We start from the raw sequence: 24,215 nt of genomic DNA on the forward strand, positions 1-24,215 counted from the left end.
CACACACACGAGCCAATTAAAGTGATGAGAAGCAGAAAAAAATATGTACATTGTGGCATAGAATCCATCCTAAAATCGGACGCAGTCGTTTAGGAAAAAAGTGTTATTTTTACACCCAATGCTACGCGAGGGGGAGTGAATTCCCCCCGCGTGAGTGTGTGTACATGTTTTCCCAACACCCACAATCCCAAGCCGCACGCATCATTTTTCTCCATCCACAAGAGGCATCATTGGGCGCACATTCGATCATTAACGTCGTCATCATCAGCCAGGGTGCCTCAAAACTGATATGGTAATTCAAACAGTGCCGATATGTGCGGATGGGAGACGATGAAATGAAGCATTGAGCAGGCTTGGCAGACTTATTGTTGACGCTGATTCTTCTGATGTCCTCAGCTCAGATGAAATCCTTGATGAAATCGCACGATGATATCAATTTAACAATTGTGTGTGCAGACGTTTTTATTGGTTTTAAGTTCAAATCATAAAATCCTACTTTGTTATTCCATAATTACAGTGTTGAATGTGTATTGATTTTTCACCATTTTTCACAGAAAAATTTGCTCTGCAAAATTATAAATAATCTCATTGAGTTCAAATAAAAGATTTTCATGACGTAAAGATTGCTAAATTCTATTATTATTCTGTAATAGTATTTATCCTTAGTAAGTTCTTTAATTTTTCTTCGTTTCCAAGTTTATAAAAAAATAGCCAAGAACGTCAGGAATATTAATGAAGAATGATAATGAAAGTAACATTTTATTGGATTTTTAAATTAAAAATTCTGTGTTTCTCTTGATTTCTGATGTTTATTGTCATTATTGAAATTGACCACTTTCAATTTTTTTTCAATATCAGTTCTCAATTAGTGACACCGAGAATCACTCGGTGTTTGAAATATTCGCTCTTTTCTGCAACTTGCGAACGTTACGAACTATGTTTTCGTTTTATACACCGCGTTTTTCTGGAAAAATCGTACATTTGCAGTGTCAATTTTTAAGGCGTTGATGGAAGGAAAAATGCAGAAACATTCACCGTAATGAAAAGAACTTCCTTTCATGTGGAATTTACATTATAATCATACTTCGGATATTAATACTTCTCTGGCAATGTAACATTGATCCTAAAAGCTTGAGTGATTGCTATATCTGTAATTTCCTGGCACGCTTTCCTAGCTGAGAATTGAGAATTTCATTCTCTCTCTCCACCTTCAACAATTTTTCACTCTTCACTTTCGCGCTCTTTCTGTGCGGTATAAACAGAAAATTCCATCTATTTTTACCCACTCCTCATCCCCTGTAAGGTGTGTGCGTGTGACAATGAAATCGCGCCTTATTCCCACCCGCGAGTGGGAGACGCGCTCCATCTGCTCAATCGCAGCACAGCATCTTCTCGATGTGGCTCTTGAGGAATGTGGCGCCGCGGAGATCGCGCTGGATGGCCAGGAATATGAGCCACTCGGTCGAGAACGCCACGGCGGAGACGACAAGTCCCAAGCCCAGCACGATGAAGGCGCCCTGAACGTGGCTGATGCCCAGCACGATCTGCGTCGCTGAGCCTTCTCCGCCTTCTGTGGGCGTGCTCTGCACCTTGCTGACCTCGCTGTCCTTCTGCCACTTGTACAGCAGCCCGGACTCGAGGATCGTGCGGATGATGTCGTTGATCTTGGGCAGGAGGTGGAAGTCCCGCTTCACAAGCATTGACACGGAATAGCTGTAGATGTTCTCGGCGCGGTGGAAGCAGAACATGTCGCTCTCATCGATCAGTGGGCTGTTCCGGGCGTGCTGGCGCGACACAGCGACACCCAATTCACTGTCGTGTCTCACGCGCTGCAGGCACGCGTCTATATCCGGACAGATCGTGAACATGCGCCGCACGTACGTGGACTGAGCGTCATCTTTGGTGAAGTAGTTAAGGGAGTTCTCACTGCCCACGAAGTGATAAGATTCCGCCACGGCCATCGGCAGGGAGCTCACCTGGACCTCGTACCGCGGCCTGGTCAATACAGTGATGAGGAAGCTGGCGTAGGCCGTGTTGAAGTGCAGACCGTAGATCATAAGGCAGCAGAAGTAGATACGCGCGAAGAAGCGACGCGGGTTGTAACTTCCGTAGGTGTAAAGCGTCACGGCGAGCGTCTGGAGCAGCGCCCAGATGATATTCCCCGTCTCCGCAGTGTCCATGCGACTGAAGGTGCGCAGGAGATATCCAGTGACGTAAAGAGAGACGATGGTGAAGAGCCAAATGGAGAGATTGAAGATGGCAAAGACGTTCATCCAGTGCGGCGCCAAAGCCGCCTTTCCCACACAAAACGTGATGTCGTCCTGGAAGTAGGGAATCGACGTGGAGAGCATCTTTCGGCTGATGGAATTCTCAGTCAAGCCACCGATCATGATCTCAGAGGTGCTGAAAATCAAATGAAAGATCTTTGAAAAAATTCATTATTCAGAGGCCATTCTTTTGGTCAAGTTCGCCAATTGAAAGTTGTTTGCCATACGTTTTTTAGTGTGCATTAAGAAAATAGTTGTAAACAGAAAAAGCATTCGCTATTATTAGCTTATTGCGGAGTTGGGATTTTGGCAGACAGTGCTTCATCCCTTTAGGCATAAATCGTGGTTGAAAAAGTCGACTCACCCATCCAAGATGTCTGAGTAGAAAAGCACTGCGTTGTCTTTGCTGCCGAAGTAGTTCATCTTCGTGATGTTCATCAGAGTGTAGATTGGTTTCATGTTCATCCTGTGCGTCATCGTCTGCACCATGAAGACTTCCGTTCCCTTCGTGAAGCCCTCCTCTTCGTCATAAACTGTGTAGGGCAGCCAATTTCCGCTGGAGACTCGCAAAGGGCATCCATTGTAGGTCACTGGAATTTTCACCCAATCGGTGAAGAAGCTCTTCTCCACGAATTTGTTATCGTTCTCAAGGAATGTGCACTCGTCAATCAACCGCAAATTATCGATTTTGTCTGCACAGTTGGTGCCTTCGTAGGGAAACCAAGTGATGACCTGAATCAGGTTTGATTGATGCCTTCGCGACATTATATTCACATTGAAGACACCCTGTTGTTGCAATTCTGTGAAGATGTTCCTCATTTGCACATCCAAATCATCCGGTGTCATCTCTTCGGTGATGAAGACGACGACCTGGGCCAGAGGATTCCACGTGGGCAGTGCGTGGAGTTGCTTAATCGTGCGATTCAACTCTGAGGAGTCCTTCAAGAGCATGAAGTAATTCTTCGCCTTCTCCGTCACGTGCGACGCGTTCCAGTGCTTCTTGCGGGCGTCTTTAACCATCACAGCCAACTCGTGGCGCTCATTTTCATTGAGGTTCTCCAGCACGCTCTTTTGAAAGAGAGAGGCATCCGGTGTGAGATTAACGATGGCCAGAGATCCTTGAGTCTTCTTCTTCGAGCGAAAGTACTTCTCGCACAGCTTCAGAATGCACGGAGCAATTTCCAGCGATGAATCGCTGCTGATGCCATCAATGTCGATCAAACCATTCACTTTCCACAGGTCATTTCCAAAGAACAGCACACAGAAAGTAGTGAAAAGGGAAGCTTTTATAAGCACCATTCTTCTGGCAAGTTGAGCAATTTGTTTCCGAATTTCACTATAAATGAAGGGAGCAAAAAGAATTTCTGTTACACTTTATAGACATTCACACAATGTTGCGAAGGTGGAAGAAATCTCTCACCATTTCAACCATTTCAACTATATGAAAGAACACGAGAGAAGCTCGTGAAAGAATTCGAGCAATTTTTCTTCAATTAATCGTGAGCGAAATTGATGTTCTTGCAGCAACATTTTTATTGAAACTATATCACAATTCTTCGGTCTCACAGTGGCGATTATTAAAGTATTTTCGGTACGCAGAGGAATATCACGGAAAAGGTAGAAATGAATTCATAACAGTAATTGAGTTCAAACGCTCAAATATTTCGCGAATTCGTTCCAGAAACAATTAATCAATATTGCCCATTTTTCGATCAATTTGTGGGTGTTTGGCTGCAAAAATATCCGCCATACTTTCAACTCCACCGCCAATTGAAGCAGGAAAATCATAGCTTTTCACATTATTGTACCTTTCAATTATTTTATGCAGTGGAAAAAAAATCTCTGTTGCTACAGAACACGAAAAGCCTTGAAAGGCATTCTAATTGTGAGTGAAAAATGTAGCAAAGAATTGCATTTTTCAGTCGATGGAACAGCATTTCCTCATTAAATCACTCTTGATATTTTCCCAATCACTCTTTCCGCCCACACTTTTGCTCAGAAGGCATTTTAAATGCCAGAAAAATTTCCGCTGTGCGGTTTTTTGAGTGACGGATGATCACTTGGAAGCGATAAATTGAATGTTTTAACTTGTGAATCGGCTCATAAACTCAATTTAGTGCACTTTTTTCAGTTTTTGACTTTATCAATCACGTGCTTCACTAGAAATTATTGCCGAGTGCACGCACAGGAAAGAATTTAGTGATAAAATCGGCCACAATAACATTTATGGTATCGCCAATTTTACGAGTTTCTTTATTTGATTTAGGCTTGTAAGTTAGTCTGAATACATTTCATGAATATATTAAGACATAAATAATGTATGTTTCTACATATTAGAATTCTCAAATAACTGAACAAATTAAACTACCTTTTCTCTGATCTAAATGGTTAACAATCTCGTGTTTCAGAAGTTTCATTTGCTTTAATTTGTGTTCTGGAAGATTCGTCAGAAACTCTATCAAATTGTACGAATTCTCGTTACCTAAGGGGATTTTTTCAGCGATATATTAATTACTTTGTTTCACTTGTTTGACTCCCACTTAGCAGTCATTAGTTACACAATGTGTGATTGTCGGCTGACGATGTTCGCCATGCAACCGTTTTTCCTTGTAAATAACGCCCTTATCAGTGTAATATTGCAATGCAATCATGTAGGAAAGACTTGGGTGGTTCTTCTGCTCTTTGCCGCCAAAAACACACACACGAAGTCATTTCCGCACTTTAGGCAACATCGGTAAAACATGGAAAAGAGCAAGAGTTCACTGTGTCAGTGGAGCTTAACAGTGTAATTTTTCTGTTCAAAACGTTCCAAATGCCTTTATAAATGTTTTACACACTCGCGGAAAGACTACAAAGCCTACAAAGTGTGAAAAATATTACGTGAGAAGATTCACTGCACGGCAGATGATTTTCTGCACGAAGATCATGCTTATGGTCAGTGTTTGAGAAGTGAGCCAAGAAATTCGCAGGTTCTGATTGAGTCATTTACTTTGCATGACACCATGCATTAAATGGTAAAAGTAATTTGCAAGCATGTTCAAGTGCAGTGAATAAAAAAGGCACAACAATGTTGCGCCCGCGTGACACACCCACAAATTGCGATCGAGTCTATGGCGATTAAATCTCTTCGTCGTTGCATAGAAAAGCCACATACAAGACACAAATCAAAGAATTGTTGCAGAACGCTTTAATAAGCAGCCGTGTTACGATAAATGCCCTATTTTTGCTCAGCATGGCGCTGAGAGAAGTCGAAAAGACCATCGTGTCTCTTTTGTCGAATGAAAATTCGCCACGAAAAATTTCTTCTTCTCATCGCATTGCGTGGAAAAATCACGAGATGCACAATGGAATTGGATCACAAAGCGTTTTGCAATATTTACCCAATACACGCTTCTTCAATGATTGCCCGAGAAACTTCACATTGGCAAATTAAGGCACAAATAAACCCATTCAAATTGATTTAATGTGATTTTATCACACACGGATCAGAATTAGAATTAATTGAAATATGATAGGTTCATAATTTATTACGCCTTGATAGCATCTCTAAGGTTTGTTTGTTTGTCTGTGCAATTCACAAATTTCCATCAAAACACACTCAACATTCGGCAAAGAAGTTGAATGCTTGGGACGAAAATATTTACTTGTGGCATTCAACTTGTTTGTGGCATTGAGTTATTGAGCTTCATTCATTATGGGCATATGTGAGAGACACGAAAAAAAATTGATACAAAAAATACTATTTGACCACCTCAAGTACGATCGCGAGTTCTCAATTCAATCACAGCTTGGCCGCTGGCTTGCAGCCAAAGGGAAGACAACTAAAAAATGTGAAGGTGTTTCGTCTGAAAATTTCCCGCTGAAACATCTTAACTGAACTAGATCTTGAAGTGTGACGTCTTGGGATGAGCATCTGTCTTGCAAAACGTACAAGAAATAAGTCTTTATTTGCAATATCAATATAAATGGATGGAATTGAGAAAGTTCCTAATATGAATTGATTCTATGATTAGTGCTTTTTGTCAGTTGTCTGCCCTCTTGGCTATTGCAATGTGTATTCAATATCTTGAGACAAGAGAACATCGCAAAAACCGTAAGAACCGGTCGCAGAGACATTGTCTGATATCTCCAACTATACGAGATAGAGAAGTTGAGCGCAATCTCTTGGCCAATTCATAGCCTTTGCGTCATTCGGTCTCTATTGTTCGAAAGAATCTCTTTTTTCTCGAAAGGCCACCATCGTTGTATAAAGATCACTCGCGATCGTGATCGATATGATCGCCATAGATCACAATTGTCCTCACATCTCAGCATTAATAGCTAATTAGAGCGATCGTGATTGATCGATCTATTCATGGGTTCCTGCACGAGGAAGTCTGAGGAATTTTTCCATTGAGGAAATTCTGTTTTCACGTGGCGTGATTGAGCTAGCAAAAAACTCCGTATTCCGCGTAAAAACTGTACTTCCCACTAAGAAATTCGTGGAGTTTTTCACCTCAAGCACTGGTGATATAACGTTTGCTATTTCTATGCGTTTGTCTTTTTTCTGTGTCAAAGTCACTGATCTGGATAGAATTCTCAAAATATGCTTTTTGTCTTATTTATGAATCCACTGAACTTGTTTCCCAGCGAGCTGGAGGAAGTTGTGACCTACCATTGAGAAGATGACTAGATTGACTGTCGGTGAAATTCTAGAGCTCGTTTTCCGTCTCTGATTCTATACCTTCATGCGGACATGAAAGAATTTGTCACGAAATACTCTTCTCGCTGACTTATTGACAACTCTCAGCCATAATTCGGGCAATTTTCCTCCACTTTTCCCAGTCAATCATAAATAATGTCTCGTGAAAAGTCAATTAAAGTGGCTGCCATCAAAATATTGGCAAAAAAACCTGGTAATTTGAGACAATTAAAATGAAATAGACTTTCGTGAGTGGGCAAAAAACGACGCCAAGTTCAATATTTCAATTTGGAGTGTCTTGACTGGGAATTTTCAACTCTTGGCATTTATTCCATTAGATTAATTCCCTCATGACTTCATTTAAACATTCATTGCCTACCGCGAAAGAATCAATCCACCTGGAATGGTGTGCAAAAACAGCCCACCAGGCAATTATTAGTCCATTTATTAAGCATTGTAATTTATTTTTACAATTTCGGCCGTATTTTGCGCCGTGTCTGTGCGTCTCAGTGTGAAATTGATATTCGCGTGCTCTTTCGGCGGTAAATAAAGGAAAAAAAAACAACCTCCTCATCAGACGGAATTCAGCATTTCATAATTTCAGTTCAATTGGAGGAAATTTTCCTTGACGAAAAGTCTTCACCTTGACGCGAGCGGCACATGAAATTATTTGTGCAATAGGCAGAGCTTTATCAAAACTTCGCCACATAAATAGTGTTGAGAGCGTTGAGTGATGTTTATTGATTGTTTCATAATTTATATTAGCTGGCAGACATTTTCAGCCCACTTCCTTGGGGCTGAAATGGAAGTTCTTGAAACACCCAAAATTCCTCACCACCCAAAAAAAAGTGAAAGTCGCACAATTTTGCCCAGAGTTCAATAAGTGCCAAAAACGTCTTGTTGTTCGTCTCTGAAAAGTTCATGCATTTCGGGCGAATTGTTTGCTACACAAAAATCTCTGGCAATTAATCTCTAATGAGTCTTTCTCTTGTTTCTGCCTCCGTGAAAAATTCAAGTTCAAAAGATTCATTCATGCTCAGTGTCTGACTTTTCGGGCCTCTCTTTGCGCAACATCATATTTGACCCAAATTCACACGAAACCGATCATTTTTGCGTTACACACGGCGAGGAAAAAGTCTCAAAGTTTCCACGCATCTTATCATCGCGAGACACTTTCACTTTCTTCTCCTCTTTCTCACTTCTTTTCCCTCATGCGGAATTCATCGCAGAGTGTCGAACAATAGTGCTCAATTCGGAGGAGATTAAATTAAATCATTTACCAGCCCAAAAAATCACTCCGCGCTGCCCAAAATAATAATTCTTTTATGCAATAGGACAGACAAACGAAAAATTTATTAGACAGGCAATTAAATGAAAAACCTCTGCTCCAATTTCCTTAAAAAGATTTATGGGATGGGAATGTGGCGACCGAGCAAATATCGAAACGCCGTGTATCTCACAAATTGTTCTTGCGTGTCGCATAATTAAATGTCTCACTTGCACTTAAATTCCATGCGATGAGAATTTGCACTCATTACTATTGTACTGTCACACTGCCTAAATAGTCACTTTGGTGGGTGCGAAATGGCCAAAAGAGCTCTGAAATGGATTCCAGCAAATCCAGCGAAGAAAGTCTGCCGCATTAATTGAAACTCTGTCTCAATTTCCCGTGAAAATGCTAATAAACCATTGCGTAAAGGTAGAATTGATCAAATAAATTGATTATGTTGTAAAGTTGATAATTATTGTCTTTCTAATTTATCGCTTCAGCAATAAAACTCAGCCAATTTACTTGTTATGCTCTGTGTCATTTTCGAAGCAATTTTCATTTTTGACTCACTCTGAATTTTACTACCGTTTAACCGTCTTGCATTTGAAGTAGATCAAATGCCACTTATCTTATCGAAACATACCTTCCGGTGCTTTTCATCAAATATTTGCTTAATTTAGTGATGAGCCATGCAAATTTTTGCAAATTCACAATTTATTGCATGTTTTGATAGAGTCTAACGTGATTTCTCTATTAATATGAATAAAATTTAGTGTTTGATAAATAATACTGATCGATATGTAAATCAGGAAAAATGGAACATTTACAGTACAAATCCTCTTCTTCCTTTATTTATAAATGTAAAATTTTACAACTGTTCACAGGTTTGGATGCAAATTGATGCACTGATCATCAGCAATTACTCAATAAATTTTATATTCCCATTAAATTTCTCTTTCAAAATCACACCTATTGACACGGAAACATTCCAAAATTTTCCACTCGCGCTTATAGAATTGTTTGGCTGGCCACATAATAGCAGTTCCAGTGAATTGAGAGCTCAGGAGCAAAAAGAGATCCTTGACAGCTGAGCTGGGCAGGCGACAAATTTCCAGGTGCCTCTTGGCCGTTCTCTAGGCGGTGCGGCTCCTCAACTTCTTCGCCACACCAACACGGGAACCAGTCAGTGGTAAGAGGTGCAATTTTATATAAATTTATTCCACCATTCACTTCAGACACGCAGTTGCTGGTTGATTTTCAAACGGAACGGTTTGTTGGTCGGCGCTCCGCAAGTTCTTCGCCTCTCGCCATAGAAGACAGTCAAGCAGTGGTTCATTATCAGTGAATGAAGATGTTTTCGGTGCCATAAATAGCCGCGGAAAAGGGAAGAACAGAGTGAAATTTTAGTGCAGTGAAAGGAGACGATCATCTGTGGAATTTATTGCAGTGCGATCGTCAAAACACGAAATATATTGATTGGGAAAATTCGTCATAATTCACTTTCACGGGCGCATCTGTGAAAGATGAAACTCTGAAGTGTTGTGCATACAAATTTTCACCGTATCTTTTCAATCATCTCAACTTCCTAATCACGTTTGGCTGCGCTGCCGAAAAGAGGGAACGCTAAATCCACTTGTGAGTACAAAAGCGGCCACAAGAGTCAATTTAATTCAATGAGACTGGGATTGAGTAAATTTTCAATGGTTATTAATTTCCAAGGAACATTGCCAAAGAGAGTTAGGTAAAAATAAAATTGATCGGCCTCTGTGACAATTTCTCCGTTTCCTCTGCAATTAAAATCAATTTAGCTCTTTCATCTCCCACTCACTCGGCCACACTGATCGTTAAATGCAACCTGGACAAATGCAAGTAATAATTTCACATTAATTTGTACTGCCTGGAGACACATCATTGACCACAGCGAGTCACACAATGTGACAAGTCTGCACAGCAGAATGATATTGACACGTGAATTTTACCTTTACCTCATTTAGCATGCGAGATCACAATTAATTCGTAACATTTTATGCTCTTTTTCCTCCCAATTGCCCTCATGATAATGCATGACGAGTGAAAAATGCAGACTGTTGAATTTTGAAGGTGAATCGGCGGGAAATTGTATCAACATGCACATATTTTGCCAGATGGACCGCCTCAATTCGACCACACGAGGAGGTGGTGCTTATTAGAGCTGAAAAGCAGAAAAGTTCGTTGGAAAATAAATGAAGCAAATGCAGTATTACGTAAAAATTTGCAGCAATCAAGGGGAGAATATTTGGCGGATCTGCTTTGTTGATTAATGCGAATTTTTATTACTTTGTTAGAATATCATTTTGTTCCCAAACATATCTTTCCCAAAATCAAATAGGAATAGGCTTCATGGAGGCGATGATTTCAATGTCATAATTAAACAAATGTTTAAAATTAATCTATTTCATGTTGTCTCCAAATAAATGCCCCTTGAATGCAACAGAGTTCACGCTATGTATACACTTGTGAGCGGATTAGAATTGCACTGAAAGACAAGGAACTCACTTTCTTTCCAGCACAGATAATAGTTATCAAATTACAGCAAAATTGTGCAACAGCAGAGCAGCAAGTGCGCGCGAGATCTAAATAAGAAAAGAGTCTGAACTTTTGACCAAAACACACTCGCTTCACAATCACTCGAATTACATGATCTCAGCCGTTGATGTTGGTCGCGTACAGAGATCGCGAGTAAATATCACTCGTCTGATCACTCTTTATGTATTCACTTTGAGTATTGAGACCCCAATTCTGTACTCGCAAAGCGCGCTCGTGCTGGAAAAGACATAGAAAAGGTCAAGAGACATTGCGCCAAAGGAAAATTCACGCTGTGACTTTTTCCTTTCCATTTTCACGTGACACTCGAATGGGGACAAAACACAAGAAAACACCTTGACTTCTTCAGGCCGCGAGTGTGACTCCCTTTCTCAAAAATTCCTCATCATCTCGCGATTGGCGAATCAATCGCGCAAGAAAGTGTACGCAATGCATTTGTTCGGTGGCCCGTGAAAGTAAAGAAATGCGGAGGCTCTCAACTAATCAAAAATCGGCTGGAAAGTCATCTGACTTCACGTTAACCGATGAAATGCCATAAAACACTCCCTGAAGTGTTTACATTTTGTGCAATTTACCAATATACTTTCGCGGACTTATTACTTACACTCCCCCTTAAGTGAGTGAAAAGTCGTGAGTTTATAGTAAATCTCCCGAATGGTTACATTTAAATGGGTGTATATTTTGAGAACGATGTGAATGAAGAGTGTTTATAGCACTCAGGAAAATTACATATGCAAATGCAACAAAACAACCAAACTCACGACAGACGAATGCTTTTAGCTCTACTTTAGAATGATATGTGGAAACAATGAGGGAAAAAAGTATTTAGCAATATTGTGACTCAAGCCATTTTACCCGCAATTGATTATCTCAGTCAATAGCGAAAGCAGTACAAATATTTTTTTTCCTCTTGTCATTTTGTCTACATTTCCCTCTATTTTCCTCAAACAATCTCCACATTGAAATTTAGATCAAGCATCGCACCAGACTTCTTATGCAATTGCCATGGGAGGAAAGCAAAAAACCGACCTAAGGAGAGATTACAAATCTTCGCATAATCACACAGCATCTCACATATTATCAATTGTTAATAAATCTGTTAATGATGGAAGAAAAGTGCCTCTTTCTCTCTCGCACACGCGTGAGAGAGTGACTGCGGAATGTTTTGCCAATGAATGAAATGCAAAAAAAAACATGAGTCACACACAAAAAATGCCTCTACAATGAGTGAAAAAATAACAAAAATTTATGAATTACATAAAATTTGCATCGCTAATAAATTGCATCATAATCAAAATCAACTTTCGGATGAATCTCAGACCGGAAAATCTGTCACTGTGGGGAGTAAAGCGCTAATACGGGCGTCATAAATCAAAAATTCAGCTCCACCACGTGAAAAGTCCACTTAGAAATTGATCTAAAAAGTGCACCCAATACCACGAAAGCATTCACTTTCAGCATTGCATGCTGGACTAAATGCAAAAGGCTGTTAATGTCATCAGATATAACCACAATAAATCACTAAGACACACTGTGCAAATGCAAGAAAATTTATACACTGGTTCCAGCCTACAAAAACGACTCATTTGGGCAGTAAAACTAACAAACAATTATACGTAATTTGATAGGTTCAATAAATGGAGCAAGTGTAAAAAGTCATTTTGATACACCATATAAAATGTGTGTGGAAATGACCAAATAGTTACACGAAAACTTTCTCAATGATGGGACATTTGCGGGTAAAGAAAGCACAAGCGCTGCTTATTGTGATTTTCGCTCCGCCTTTTCTGTTGCTCCGCCCATTCCTTCTAATTACTGTATTTGACATCTAGATCGATATCTAAATCTCATAATTTTACATGAAAATTGTGTCATGCAATGTTTTGAATTATCAACGGCCAGATTCGAATCTACATTGTTTTTCTTTCTCTGTAATTGTCGAAGTCGTCTTGTGTCCTTCCGACTCTTTAACCTTGATTTGATAACATAAATTTGGATGTTCACCATCTTATCATTTTCGTAGTCATGCTTTAATATTAATTTCTAGCGATATTGAAGTAAAATCTTATCTTTCTGTTCATGCAAGAATACAAAGACAGAGATTCGCATCCCAAAGCTTTATCAAAACATCTGACTAGTGAGAACTCGCTAATAAAAAGTACATTGTGTGCAATTTGTCTCAATTCGCCATCATTTTTTATAATGTATAATTAAGCAAAGACTATTTGAATATGCTTCTTTTGTGGAAAATCACATTGTTCGTGGAAAGTTAGTTGCGATCAGTCACATTCACTGCTCCTATCTAATATGTTGATTTGCAAGGTTTTGTTAGTGATTTCTACGGTTGTTGTGGTCATTGCTGAGGATGACATTTCCTCCAAATTCCACTCTTTTGAGATTGTTCCAGATGGAATTTCGAGTGCTCCTGAAAATCCATTAGAGGTAATTCAGATAGTGGAGATTAAGAGTGATCTACACTTCCCTTTCCTCTTTGAAAGGTAAAATATCCGAGCGATGCGGAGGCGAATTATGGGAATGAGTTGACGCCAACGGAAGTTAAGGACGAGCCAATAGTGACTTGGGAATCAGATCCAGAGGATCTCTACACGCTCCTTTTAGTGGGTCTCGATGCCCCAACTAGGGCAGAGCCTTCACTTCGCGCTATAAAGCATTGGCTGGTGGGAAATATTCCAGGCAATGACTTGTCTGAGGGCGAAACTCTCGCTGAATACATTGGTTCAGGTCCACTGGAAGACACTGGACTCCATCGATACGTTTTCTTGGTTTTCAAGCAGCCGAATGGGAAAATTGATTTCTCAGAGGAAGAAAAGTGCGCCAAAAAGTAAAGTGATTGATTTCTTACGAGAGGAATTTAGTTAAAAATCAAGCATTTTTTTTCAGTGTCATAAAATGTCGTTTATCGTTTTCGACCAACGAGTTTGCCGGGAAGTATTCACTTGAGCTTTTCGGAGGGAATTTCTACCAGGCTCAATTTGATGATTACGTTCCGATATTGCATGCGCAATTTCAGATGGAAGATGAGGAATAAGTAATAAATAAATCTGCACTTAATATTATGGAATACGAGAATTGTATGCACTCAATAATCAATTGTCCAATAAATACCTTTTTGCTGGATTGACTTTTTGTCATTTTCATCGCCCTCGCTTGCAGTAAAATGCAAGTGTCATTGCAACAAAAAGAAGTGAAAATAATATTCACTTAATGGCTCGGTCACTTTCATTGAGACTGAATTTTAAATACACATTTTGCAGAGGCACTTTTTGCCTTCTTTTTGCTCCACTCTTTCACTCACCGAATGACTTTTTACGCAAGTCTTTTAGTGCCCCTGAGGACACAATTTCGCAACAATCTCGAGCCAGAGGCCCATGAAAAGGCCTGTGCGTAAATCATAATTAGATGAGCACGAACTGTTGTGGCTTTTTTCAACTTCACCATCACAATATCTAATTATGTGCAATATTATATGTATAAATTGCAATGTTATTAATTAATCGAGTTTAAAATGCAGACAGAAGAGATGAAAAAGAGCAACAACACGCGGCCAGACCGTCTTACGTAATGCGCGAGAGGAGAGAAATTGTTTACACTTGAGGAAGTCTCAGCAGAAACAGTGAGAAATGTGACTTAATTGGGCTCGATTGTCTTCCAACACCAGATGCATATTTTCCATTAGACAAATTTTACCCATTTTCGTACCTGGGAAACTACCTGCTAATTGATTTCTTTTTCCACATGATTTAATTAACCTAAAGAGACTCATTACTGGTATTTGTTGATTCTATCAGACAAGTGCAATTGCTTTTCATCGGTAACGAACAGTCCCAGAGCTGATGTGCGTCTAGATTGACGAACGCTCACCTGCACTTGAGACGGCGAGAAACCACAAGAAAACAGTGTGACGTGTGACATGCCGCCAAATGTATATTTACTCGCGTTCGAAATGTACTTGCTCTGTATCTGAACAAAATATATCTTATTAATCTCGTGTCGTTTGGAACGACTTTCGATTTTAAGTCGGTGCATTTTTGAGGTGTGCAACTGCATAATTGAATGCAATCTACCCGCCGTTCCTCGCGCACTTCGGAGGTCGAATAGGTGGAGGCTGAGTCAGTTGCGAAAGCCCAACTGACGGAACAATACGGATCTGCAAGATCGCAGAAATTCCCTCAAGACCAAATTAATAGTACTTTTAGCACTTTGCCGTGCGCGATTTCCGCCTGAAATGCCAAAGGAGTTGTTATTCAATTCACTGGCTTTTTGGTCAATTCTGCTCTCTGCAACTTTTCCATTTGGGCTTTTTGCGTAATAACCTTGAGAATTACTGTATTTCGCGCACAGACACCAAATGTAGGTGAAAACTGGGTGAACAAATTGCTCACCATTCATACCAGCTGTTTTTTTTATCAATGCACATTTTGTTGATGTTGTTTGCTGGAATACCTTTGTCACACCCACACTCTTGACCAAAAACAGCATTTGTAAAGGCACTCGTGCTGGAGCCAAAGTGATACACAATTTATCACCATATATTGTGTCATATTTTGCATGAAAGGCACTCAAAGCTTTAAAGTAATTAACGATAATGCAAATTATTGGATAAAACGGACCAAGTCAACTAATAAGCGGTTGTTTCTGGTCCAATTTTACGTATAATGAGATAATTGCATGAGAAACTTAAGCAGTGTTCTTGTAACTATTCATGAATTCTGGAAAATTGGCAGGAATTATGCTATACAATATAATAAACTTGAACCTCGAGTAACTTCGTCAAGTGCTAATAAGTTATGTGTTTAAATGTCACTTTTTTCTCATAAATTTACTCTATTCATATTGAAGAAAACGTGAGATTGAGTTATGGGATAGTGACGAAAATGCATTTATTAATGTTCAAATATTACTGAAAAAAGGCAATATATGACTTTGATTTACTCGGAATGTGACAAACTTGATCATAAATCTATCATAACACAAAAAATTGCTGCTTTATTTCTATCTGTTTTAATATTTTAGTTCTTAGTTCATACAAAATTCTGGTGTTTTGAATACTTGAAACATTTTTTTTTATTATTTCCTTGGCAACTTTCTATCTTTGCAAAAGTAAACCCTGAACTCCTTGAGATTAATCATGTCTCTTTTACTTTTACAGATCTCACGATGTCTCCGAAAAGTCTTCTGGCATGCTTGAGTCTCCTGGTGCTCTGCACAGCGAGAGTTGAGAGCGTCATTAACAGAGTCCCTTCGGACCTCTCAGGAGCGCCGCTTTTGGAAACGGCGAAGATGTGGAATCTGCTGTACTACGATTTCCCGCCAAACTGGCCGAGTTCTGACCCAGACTTCTACAATCCTGCCCAAGTGGTCGCGACAGGTATCGAAGTGACTCACGACAGATTCTTCCTAGCCACGCCGCGACTGTTCTCCGGAGTTCCTGCCACACTCAGCACGGTTTCCAGGCTCGACGAAGGCGACTCTCCCGTCTTGACTGCCTATCCCGATTGGAGTCACCACGCGGCCGGCACGAAGAGCTACAATTGCAGTGATATTGGTCTCGTGTCGGTCTATCGGATGAAGCTGGACAAATGCAATCGCCTGTGGGCGCTCGATGCCGGAGTTTCGCGCTCTCTTGAGGACTTCGAAGTCAGCTGCCCGCCGAAGATTCTCGTCTACGACACGGACACCGACAACGTCGTGAGGCGGATCGATTTCCCACCCGAAGTGGTCAGAGGAGAGTCTCTCTACACGAATCTCATCATCGACGACACCAGCTCTAAGATTGAGAATCACTGCGACGATGTCTTCGTGTACATTACAGACACTGTGGAGCCAGGTAGATCTTCTTCGTTTTGTGCCACTTTCTTAACACTAACAATTAACATTGCCCACAGCGATTGTCGTGTACGACAGCGGGCACGATGTCACATGGAGACTTTCCCATCCGTCTATGTATCCCGATCCCAATTTCGCCGAATCGAGCATTCATGAGCACAGATTCACGCTGATGGACGGCATTGTGGGCATCGCCTTCGATCGCGACGCGAACGTGATCTACTACCAGCCTCTGGCCACCGACCGGCTGTTCTCGGTCCCCACAGCGGCGCTCAGGAGCGGACCACTCTCTTGGGGCGCAGAGCTGCCCGTGAAGCTCGTGGGCAGGAAGAGTTCCCAAGGCCTGGGCATCACCTGCGCGCCCAAGGGAGGCAGCATCTTCTTCAGTCCCTTCACAGCAACAGCCATTGGAGAGTGGAATCCTCTCACAAACCATCAAAAGTAGGTCATGTTGAACATTGAATCCATCGCCGACTAATTCTTGCTCTCTTTCGCAGTGTTGTCGCCTTTGATTCCGAACGTCTTCAGTTCGTGGCTGATCTTATGGCACCATCCCGTGACCCAGGAACCCTCTATATTCTCTCATCGAAATTCCATAGATTTTTCCTAAAGAATCTCGACTCCGGAGAGGTTAATACGAGAATCCTCAGAATTCGTGGCGCGGTTTATGAGTCTCCTGACGACTCAGAATTCCTGCCACTTATCGAGCAGAGCTTCCCAGCAGTCTCCACCACCAGCCTGCCCTACAGGGCTCCTGTTGCCGGCTTCAAGACCTCTTTCACGCTCAATCATCCCCTCACGCCCGTGCACACAGGCAAGCCGACGTCCTACATTGAACGCTACTTTGGCACATCTCGCCATGAAACGCCCTACAACTTCGAGAGCGTGGGCGTGATCAACAAGCAGGTGAGAAGTCCATTCGCCAGGCTCAATATGGGAGAGAAACCACGAGCGCCACCGGCGCCCAGCTCCCTGCAGGAACTCCACAAGTTCGACGGCAGGAGCGTCTTGTACTCCACACAGATCGAGCACCACCGAGGACCGCCCAGAGATTACCGCGGACGTCGATACACGCGACAGTCCACCCGCCAAGTCCTTTACAACAGCACCCTGGATTTCTAATCTAATCAATCTTCCATGTCATCAAATGTTGTGTGTTCAGACGCTAATTTATTGAGATTTCTGTACGAGTGAAGAAGTGCTGTAAGCGTGGTCAATCAACTCATCACCGAGAGAGACTCTCCCAATGTTTATTTTGCCATAGTTAACGCATTTTAGGTTTATTTTTGTATATGATTCTTCCTACTTCAGCACAATTTCGCATACATCTAGGCGACTTTTGTACATACTGTTCATATTATGTTCGAGTAGCAAATAAAGATATAAGATCCAATGAGAATAAAAAAAGCAGATCAAGATTGTCTATCACTGGTGGGGAATTATAATAAGCGGGTTGGATTTAGTACGTGATTCATAAGTGGAGAAGTAATTGCACACGATAAGAAAAGTGTCACGCATGCATGGGAATATCCCAGAGTGTCTTGCCATGAACTTGGGAAGATCACTCGAAGGCTAGCATCAAAGGATGAATGAGTGAATCAGCAGAGAAATTCAGCGACATCAAACAGAAACACAAAAAGGTAAGATCAATCTTTACGCAGTGGGTCAATCCAAAAAGGTCATTAGAAAGTGCTGCTTGAGGAAGGTTACTTGAGGGGAATCCCAAGACATCTCAAGAAACCAGAAGGGATTTATCGAACACACAGCCTAATCTTGCAGATCTCATACATATCTTATCTACATCGAAACAAGAAGTACCTTTTAATCAGGAAGAGATGTAATACCCTGTAAATGCCCTCAAAGTCTAATGATATCAAGAGTGCCCTTAAAACATATAGATGTAACGAGCTTGATTACTTGAAGCTTCAAATTTCTTTATTTCCCCACTTGGGATGCAAATTAACTGAAGTTTCCCCAAAGTCGTGATCTTCAACATCTCCGGTCTGCTCTCAATGAGGGACGCTAAAACGGGTAAACAAACAATATTTCTTTGTGTTTACACGCTGTTAAACTAGTACATGACCCGGTTTTTGCTCCCTACGAGCCCAAATTTTAGTGCAAGTTCAATGCAAAATAGTTTCCAAAAATCATTATCATAGCTTTTGTCGCCCAATTAGGGTCAATGAAACGTGTGCCATTGAGAATTGATAATCCATGCCCACTTGTTGGCACTCTGGCAATAGAAAAAATACCCATCCGTGGAAGAGTTTATGATTATTTGCATACCCGAATATGTCAGATCATTACGAGATGTTATTTAAATGAGCATAAATGTAAATAGTGCGGCGTCTGGTTTACATGATTCGTAAATAGCCTAGCCTTGTGTTGGGGCAGACAAGACCAAATGGCCAAACAACCCACGAAACCACCTGATTAACATCGCGGAATTTCTGGCCGAACTCGCAAAAATCACACGAATATAGCCAAGCTTTGACCAAACTCTGCGCTCATCTTTCAGTACACTTCTGAGCGCGCCAGTGAACTGACGAACGCGCCGAGAACTGCTTGTTTTCCTCATTGACGATCCATTAAGGTTGACAAAAGGCACGGAGAAGAGTGATAAGGAATTGTTGGCCGTCTGGAGATCACGTGTAAGTGATTCTTTGCGTTGTTATGAAAAAGTCTCATTGCTAATAAATTCACCGCGACATTTGCATGGCCTGGAAAGTCCCGTGTGTACACAAAATTCGTCACATTAAGAGCGCTGCAAGTGCACATGTGATTTTAGTATTTCTTCGAAAGTGGGTGAGATCAGTCTAGTGCGAACACACACACTTTCCTCGGCACTTTTAAACACTAAGAGGTGATCAATAAGTGCGATCTCGCTACACACCTGTCCATATTCTACAGAAAGAGGCAAGATTAAATTCCAATCATCTTCTCGTATTGTCGCTAAATTTCCGGTTCTTACTTATATTGCTTGACGCATGTCGTGCGGTAAACAAGAAATGCTGCCACAATTCACGGAAAACGGGTGGAAATCAACAAAAATATCACCCACAAGCGTTGTTATCTTTTCGCGAATTTTGTGCCAAATCGCCAAATATTTGATCTAACATCTGCGCTGACTCAAGATCGCAATAAAAGCCCGGGATGTTATTAGTCCAAATTTAGTTGATTATTAGTGTTGGCAATAGCTTAGTTTATTTGCGACCAATTTAATCTTGCAGGTGCGATGATCGTGCCAAAACTACTCGCCCTGGCGGTGTTCATTCCGGCCGTTCTGGGCAGCTCACCTCTGAAGAAAGTGGCAGAATGGTACGACTTGGAGTATGAGTTCCCTACGGCTATGGACCGCCAGAATGCTATCATCCAGAAGAAGTACATCCCCGGAAATGGCGTGCCAATCGACGTGGATGTGGCGTACAGAAACATGGGAGGATCGCTGATCTTCGTGACAGTGCCACGTTTCACCAATGGCATTCCCGTCACCTTGGGCACGATCTCCGGCATGTCGACATCCATGGGGCCCATGATCCGCGCATATCCGGACTACGCGTCGCAGAGCAGCCATGGAGCCAGGTGCGATGGCATTACATCCGTCTTTCGCGTCAGCGTGGACAAGTGCAAACGTCTCTGGGTGCTGGACACAGGGAGGATCGGCGATGACGTGCTCTGTCAGCCACAGATACTGGTCTACGATCTCAACACTGACTACAAGCTCCGCCAGTATCGCATCCCGATGTCCCAGGTCACTAAGTCATCGCTCCTCGTCACTTCCGTGGTGGATGTGCGGAACAGTGGATGCGACCAGACGATGGTCTACATTGCCGATGTCACGGGCTTTGGATTAATTGTGTACGACTACAAGCGCAACAAGTCCTGGAGAGTGAATAACAAGCTCTTCTATCCTCATCCCAAATTCGGCACATTCACCATCAAGGGCGAATCCTTTGATCTGATGGACGGCGTTCTGGGCCTGGCCATTTCCCCGCCTGTGTCAAGAACCCAGAGAGGCGGATACGGTCTCTTCTTCCCGCCGTACGGAGATCCTTACGACTACCAGAACAGCGTCCTGCCGCCGACCGATCGACTCCTCTTCTTCCACGCTCTCGCCTCAGCCACGGAGAACGCTGTTCCCTTGTCCTTGCTGGACAACTCAACCATCTGGGAGAACAATCCCGACGACATGCCCAGAAGCTTCAGGGTAAGTCACCTTAAAGACCTTGATAATGAGCGCCGGAGATTCTTTACGATCCATAAATTGCCCATAATGTCAAGTCTCACCTAAAAAACGTGTGAGAACTTTTTAGACGTATAAATTACATGCTTCCAGTCGTTTTTTTTGCAGCACGATCAAATCTTCTCGAGCGTGTAGTGTCCAAAACTGGAATATCAATTAATTCTAACCACAGACTCAAGAGGCAAACAACTGATCGAAATCTTAATTTGTCGTTTATATGTATTAAGGGATGATCAAAGGGTTTTATATATCCTCTTCTGTTCAAGAGACGCTTTTTATTGTTCTTATACTTACCAATTACGAATTTTCTTGCAAATTCTTTTACTCTTTTCTAAATGCGAAACTAATATGCAAAAAAATCAACCGAGTTGATAGATTTCGTGCATTTTTACACACTAATGGCAGTAGATTAATTAAGAATTAGTTGTTTTCCCTCCATAAAAACTTGCGTCAAGTCCGTCATTTACCTTCGACGCCTTCGACACAATCTTAAAAGATCATTTTTCACACCTGCAGTGGCAGAGATTCGGCCAATATGGAATTTTTATTATTCATTTGCCACAAACATTTTTATGGTCTTTCCCACTGAGTTATGCAAATTCCCAAAGAGTCCTAAACTTTCCGTGATTCCGCAGGAAATCGGCTACAGAGGCACTCAGAGCGCAGCCGAGGCCGTGGATCAGCACGGGAATCTCTTCTTCGGCCTCATGAATCCCATCGCCATTGCGTGCTGGGACACGAACACGGAGTACAACAAGCAGAACATCAAGATCGTGGCTCAGAGCGACGATACGCTCCAGTTCGTGAGCGGACTGAAAATTGTGATGAACGGCCGAGGCGAGGAAGAGCTCTGGGTTATGACCTGCAGATTCCAGAAGACGATGACAGGCACGCGGAACTTCCGGGAGCTCAACTTCCGCATCATGGCCCTTCAGGTGAATCAATTGCTGGGCGGCACGAGATGCAGCGGCAGGGAAACCAACAGTTTTCAGTTTCCCAGTTTTTGAGCCTCAGTCTTGATTGATTGAGAACTATTTGACGCAGTGAATATATGAAGAAAATTTGAAAAATAAAGGTTTTCCCAAAGAAAAAATCAAAAACTAGTATGACTTTTCATTACCAAAATTTATTAAAACTTTCTCCAAGTTTTCGTATACGGATGTCATGTAAAAATACGAACCTTTGATAAATTTTCTATGAAATTTGTAATAAATGCATCCAATTGTCTTCTCAATTCACTGAAAGAGCACTTTAGGGACCTTATCACCTATCTATATCCCCTAGAAGATACAAAAATATATATATTTATCATGAGATTTTTAGCGTGATATGAAAGAATGAAGCGCAAGCAGCGCGTGGATGATTTACAGCGAATTTCTGGCTATCTCTAAAGCACCACAGATACAGTTTGGCATTGGCATTGAGCGAGGCGGAAGCTCTTCTCACGAGTAGTACCTCCCAACCTCCCCCAGCAGCTTCTCCACCGTCTCCTCATCCACAGGCAGGAATCTCTTGGCGGCGCGGCTGAAGAAGTAAATGTCACCCGTGTAGATGTCGAACCAGAGCGCGTGGATGTGCAAGTCGTGCGTCTCGAGGCGCTTCTTGAGGAAACCGTATGACGCAATGTTCGACATTTGCTGCAGCGTGTTCACCTGACTCAGCTTATCCTCAATTGCGAACTGATTCTCCGGATCGATATACGCCACAACTTTCCTCAGTGGCGTCTCTGAGGAGAAGATCAGTGGATCCTTGCCGCCAGCTTCGTGCCACTTCAGGAAGTTCGTCAGGCTCGAGTTGGCGTGCGAATAGAGCCAGGCTCTGAGTGGAGAAATGCGGCGATTGTCCAGGGAAGCGAATTCAGGATTGCGCAGTTGGTACAGTAAATTCATGGCTTTGCAATCGCTGTGCCCACAAATGACAATGTGTCTGATGTCATTCACAACGCATCCAAGTTCCAGTCCGGCTGGCTCACAAGTGAAGTACTCATCTTGGAAATTGTGGGCGTGCGGAATAAGATTCCCGGCGTTTCGAACTGTTGGCAAAACATAGAACTTCTTCAGAGCATTTTGTGAATTTTCTACTGTATGAAGAGGTAAATACATTTCACATAAAAGGCATTGACCTCAAAATCAACCACGGTTTTCCTAAGAAGATCGTCAATCGTGAAGCATATTCGTGTGATATCAGAGTTGCAATACCGATAGATTAAAGGTGTTAATAGCAAGTCAACATTGTAAACTCTATTTAACATTTCATTTCACTCACAAGTGGAAAACCTTGGCAAGTATCTCTTGACTCAATATTTACATTAATAGATTTGCAGATGTATAAATTTCCCACAAGTTTCACTGCCAATGCTGTACCATTTCAGTGGAATTTTCATTCAACCTTTGAATGTTTGTGCATCTTTTGAAGGTTTTCATTCTTCAGAAAATCCTTGCCATGGGCATAGACAGGATTTCAAAGTTCATTCCATGGATGGCGGAGGATTTTAAGAGAAATTAAATGTTTCCAAAGGGGCGGAGCAAGACAATAGGCGAGGCAATCAAGAATTTTTTACCATTGCTTATTTCAATTTGAAAGATCCACGATGAATTGAAGATGCAATTTTCCGCAAACAATACCGTAAATAAAATACGTAAAATGCATTCAAAACAAAGATTACGCGTACAAAGACCTGGGAATTTTTCTGCTTCAAATCCTTGCAATTCTGTTTCCATGGAATCACGGGAAAATGCTCGCTTACCAACAAACATGTCGCCGACGTGCGTCTCCGTGAACCTCGTGGGTATCATCCGGCTGTCCATGCACGTGAAGAACACAGCTTTGGGCTGAAAGAGCACAAGATTTCGTCAATCAATGTTTACGTATGCCACATGGCGCGTGACGTCACTGTTGATAAACACTCGCGAAGAGAGCGAGAAATCCGATCGCAAGGTCACGGAATTCGCCTGATAGTGGGGGAAGTGTTATCTCAGGGGCTTTTCTTCGGGCCAACTTACATGTGGATTATCTCTGACTTGCTTGAATTCCTTCACCATTTGCTCTCTGGTCGTGGCGCGATAGCGAATTATTCCGCGTAAGATTTTCTCCATTTTTCACACTGATTCACCGTCGGAATGCACTAATTTGACAATGGATAAACTGAGGATGGGACAGACGTTCGAGAGAGTGCGAACACTTGCAATAAATATGAGTAATTCAGGTGAAAAACTAGACTCTTTTTGGCACAGTCTCAACTCTACATTTTCTAACCTGCACTGACATCTCGTGGGGCCAACGATGACGCAACACGGGATTCTATGATTTCGATGTTCTCCGCGC

General features: G+C 41.8%; 5 protein-coding genes across 6 annotated transcripts; 3 read left to right on the forward strand and 2 right to left on the reverse strand.

The window, feature by feature from the left end:
• Window positions 1-461: 461 nt before the first annotated feature.
• Window positions 462-3,566, reverse strand: LOC132258050 (uncharacterized). Its single transcript, XM_059755155.1, has 2 exons — window positions 2,632-3,566; window positions 462-2,403 (listed from the first exon to the last, which is right to left on the reverse strand). Exons 1-2 carry the CDS (start codon window positions 3,564-3,566, stop codon window positions 1,371-1,373), a joined length of 1,968 nt encoding a protein of 655 aa, XP_059611138.1. The 3' UTR covers window positions 462-1,370.
• Window positions 3,567-13,059: 9,493 nt separating this feature from the next.
• LOC132265513 (protein D3-like) lies at window positions 13,060-13,933 on the forward strand. The gene is made up of 3 exons (XM_059766212.1): window positions 13,060-13,243; window positions 13,300-13,643; window positions 13,703-13,933. Exons 1-3 carry the CDS (start codon window positions 13,109-13,111, stop codon window positions 13,848-13,850), a joined length of 627 nt encoding a protein of 208 aa, XP_059622195.1. The 5' UTR covers window positions 13,060-13,108; the 3' UTR covers window positions 13,851-13,933.
• A 1,893-nt stretch (window positions 13,934-15,826) lies between these two features.
• LOC132258061 (major royal jelly protein 1) lies at window positions 15,827-17,770 on the forward strand. The gene is made up of 3 exons (XM_059755166.1): window positions 15,827-16,649; window positions 16,708-17,089; window positions 17,146-17,770. The coding sequence occupies exons 1-3, from the start codon at window positions 15,980-15,982 to the stop codon at window positions 17,768-17,770; spliced, it is 1,677 nt and encodes a 558-aa protein (XP_059611149.1). The 5' UTR covers window positions 15,827-15,979.
• Window positions 17,771-19,171: 1,401 nt separating this feature from the next.
• LOC132265788 (major royal jelly protein 1-like) lies at window positions 19,172-21,982 on the forward strand. The gene is made up of 3 exons (XM_059766566.1): window positions 19,172-19,299; window positions 19,879-20,855; window positions 21,527-21,982. The coding sequence occupies exons 2-3, from the start codon at window positions 19,884-19,886 to the stop codon at window positions 21,896-21,898; spliced, it is 1,344 nt and encodes a 447-aa protein (XP_059622549.1). The 5' UTR covers window positions 19,172-19,299; window positions 19,879-19,883; the 3' UTR covers window positions 21,899-21,982.
• Window positions 21,983-22,003: 21 nt separating this feature from the next.
• Window positions 22,004-24,176, reverse strand: LOC132265808 (beta carbonic anhydrase 1). Of its 2 annotated transcripts, XR_009468594.1 has the most exons (4): window positions 23,894-24,176; window positions 23,638-23,722; window positions 22,260-22,923; window positions 22,004-22,171 (listed from the first exon to the last, which is right to left on the reverse strand). XR_009468594.1 is itself a non-coding variant. In XM_059766590.1 (3 exons), exons 1-3 carry the CDS (start codon window positions 23,984-23,986, stop codon window positions 22,334-22,336), a joined length of 768 nt encoding a protein of 255 aa, XP_059622573.1. In that variant the 5' UTR covers window positions 23,987-24,176; the 3' UTR covers window positions 22,004-22,333. The 2 variants fall into 2 exon arrangements, 1 of the variants encoding a protein (XP_059622573.1); XM_059766590.1 differs by having other exon boundaries at window positions 22,004-22,923.
• Between the last annotated feature and the right edge of the window lie 39 nt (window positions 24,177-24,215).

Source organism: Phlebotomus argentipes, unplaced genomic scaffold, assembly GCF_947086385.1.
Source record: "Phlebotomus argentipes unplaced genomic scaffold, Phlebotomus argentipes genome assembly contig_6, whole genome shotgun sequence".
NCBI classification, from domain to species: domain Eukaryota; kingdom Metazoa; phylum Arthropoda; class Insecta; order Diptera; family Psychodidae; genus Phlebotomus; species Phlebotomus argentipes.

Bases quoted from the DNA above. Each gene is read 5' to 3' on its own strand.
- LOC132258050 (XM_059755155.1), bottom strand. From the start codon at position 3,566: ATGGTGCTTATAAAAGCTTCCCTTTTCACTACTTTCTGTGTGCTGTTC. The intron at 2,404-2,631 runs GTGAGTCGACTT...TTTGATTTTCAG, and splicing joins TACTCAGACATCTTGGATGG to CACCTCTGAGATCATGATCG.
- LOC132265513 (XM_059766212.1), top strand. From the start codon at position 13,109: ATGTTGATTTGCAAGGTTTTGTTAGTGATTTCTACGGTTGTTGTGGTC. The intron at 13,244-13,299 runs GTAATTCAGATA...CCTCTTTGAAAG, and splicing joins CTCCTGAAAATCCATTAGAG to GTAAAATATCCGAGCGATGC. The intron at 13,644-13,702 runs GTAAAGTGATTG...ATTTTTTTTCAG, and splicing joins GAAGAAAAGTGCGCCAAAAA to TGTCATAAAATGTCGTTTAT.
- LOC132258061 (XM_059755166.1), top strand. From the start codon at position 15,980: ATGTCTCCGAAAAGTCTTCTGGCATGCTTGAGTCTCCTGGTGCTCTGC. The intron at 16,650-16,707 runs GTAGATCTTCTT...CATTGCCCACAG, and splicing joins TACAGACACTGTGGAGCCAG to CGATTGTCGTGTACGACAGC. The intron at 17,090-17,145 runs GTAGGTCATGTT...TCTCTTTCGCAG, and splicing joins CCTCTCACAAACCATCAAAA to TGTTGTCGCCTTTGATTCCG.
- LOC132265788 (XM_059766566.1), top strand. From the start codon at position 19,884: ATGATCGTGCCAAAACTACTCGCCCTGGCGGTGTTCATTCCGGCCGTT. The intron at 20,856-21,526 runs GTAAGTCACCTT...GTGATTCCGCAG, and splicing joins ACATGCCCAGAAGCTTCAGG to GAAATCGGCTACAGAGGCAC.
- LOC132265808 (XM_059766590.1), bottom strand. From the start codon at position 23,986: ATGGAGAAAATCTTACGCGGAATAATTCGCTATCGCGCCACGACCAGA. The intron at 23,723-23,893 runs GTAAGTTGGCCC...GTGCTCTTTCAG, and splicing joins AAGTCAGAGATAATCCACAT to CCCAAAGCTGTGTTCTTCAC. The intron at 22,924-23,637 runs GTAAGCGAGCAT...TTTTGCCAACAG, and splicing joins CGTCGGCGACATGTTTGTTG to TTCGAAACGCCGGGAATCTT.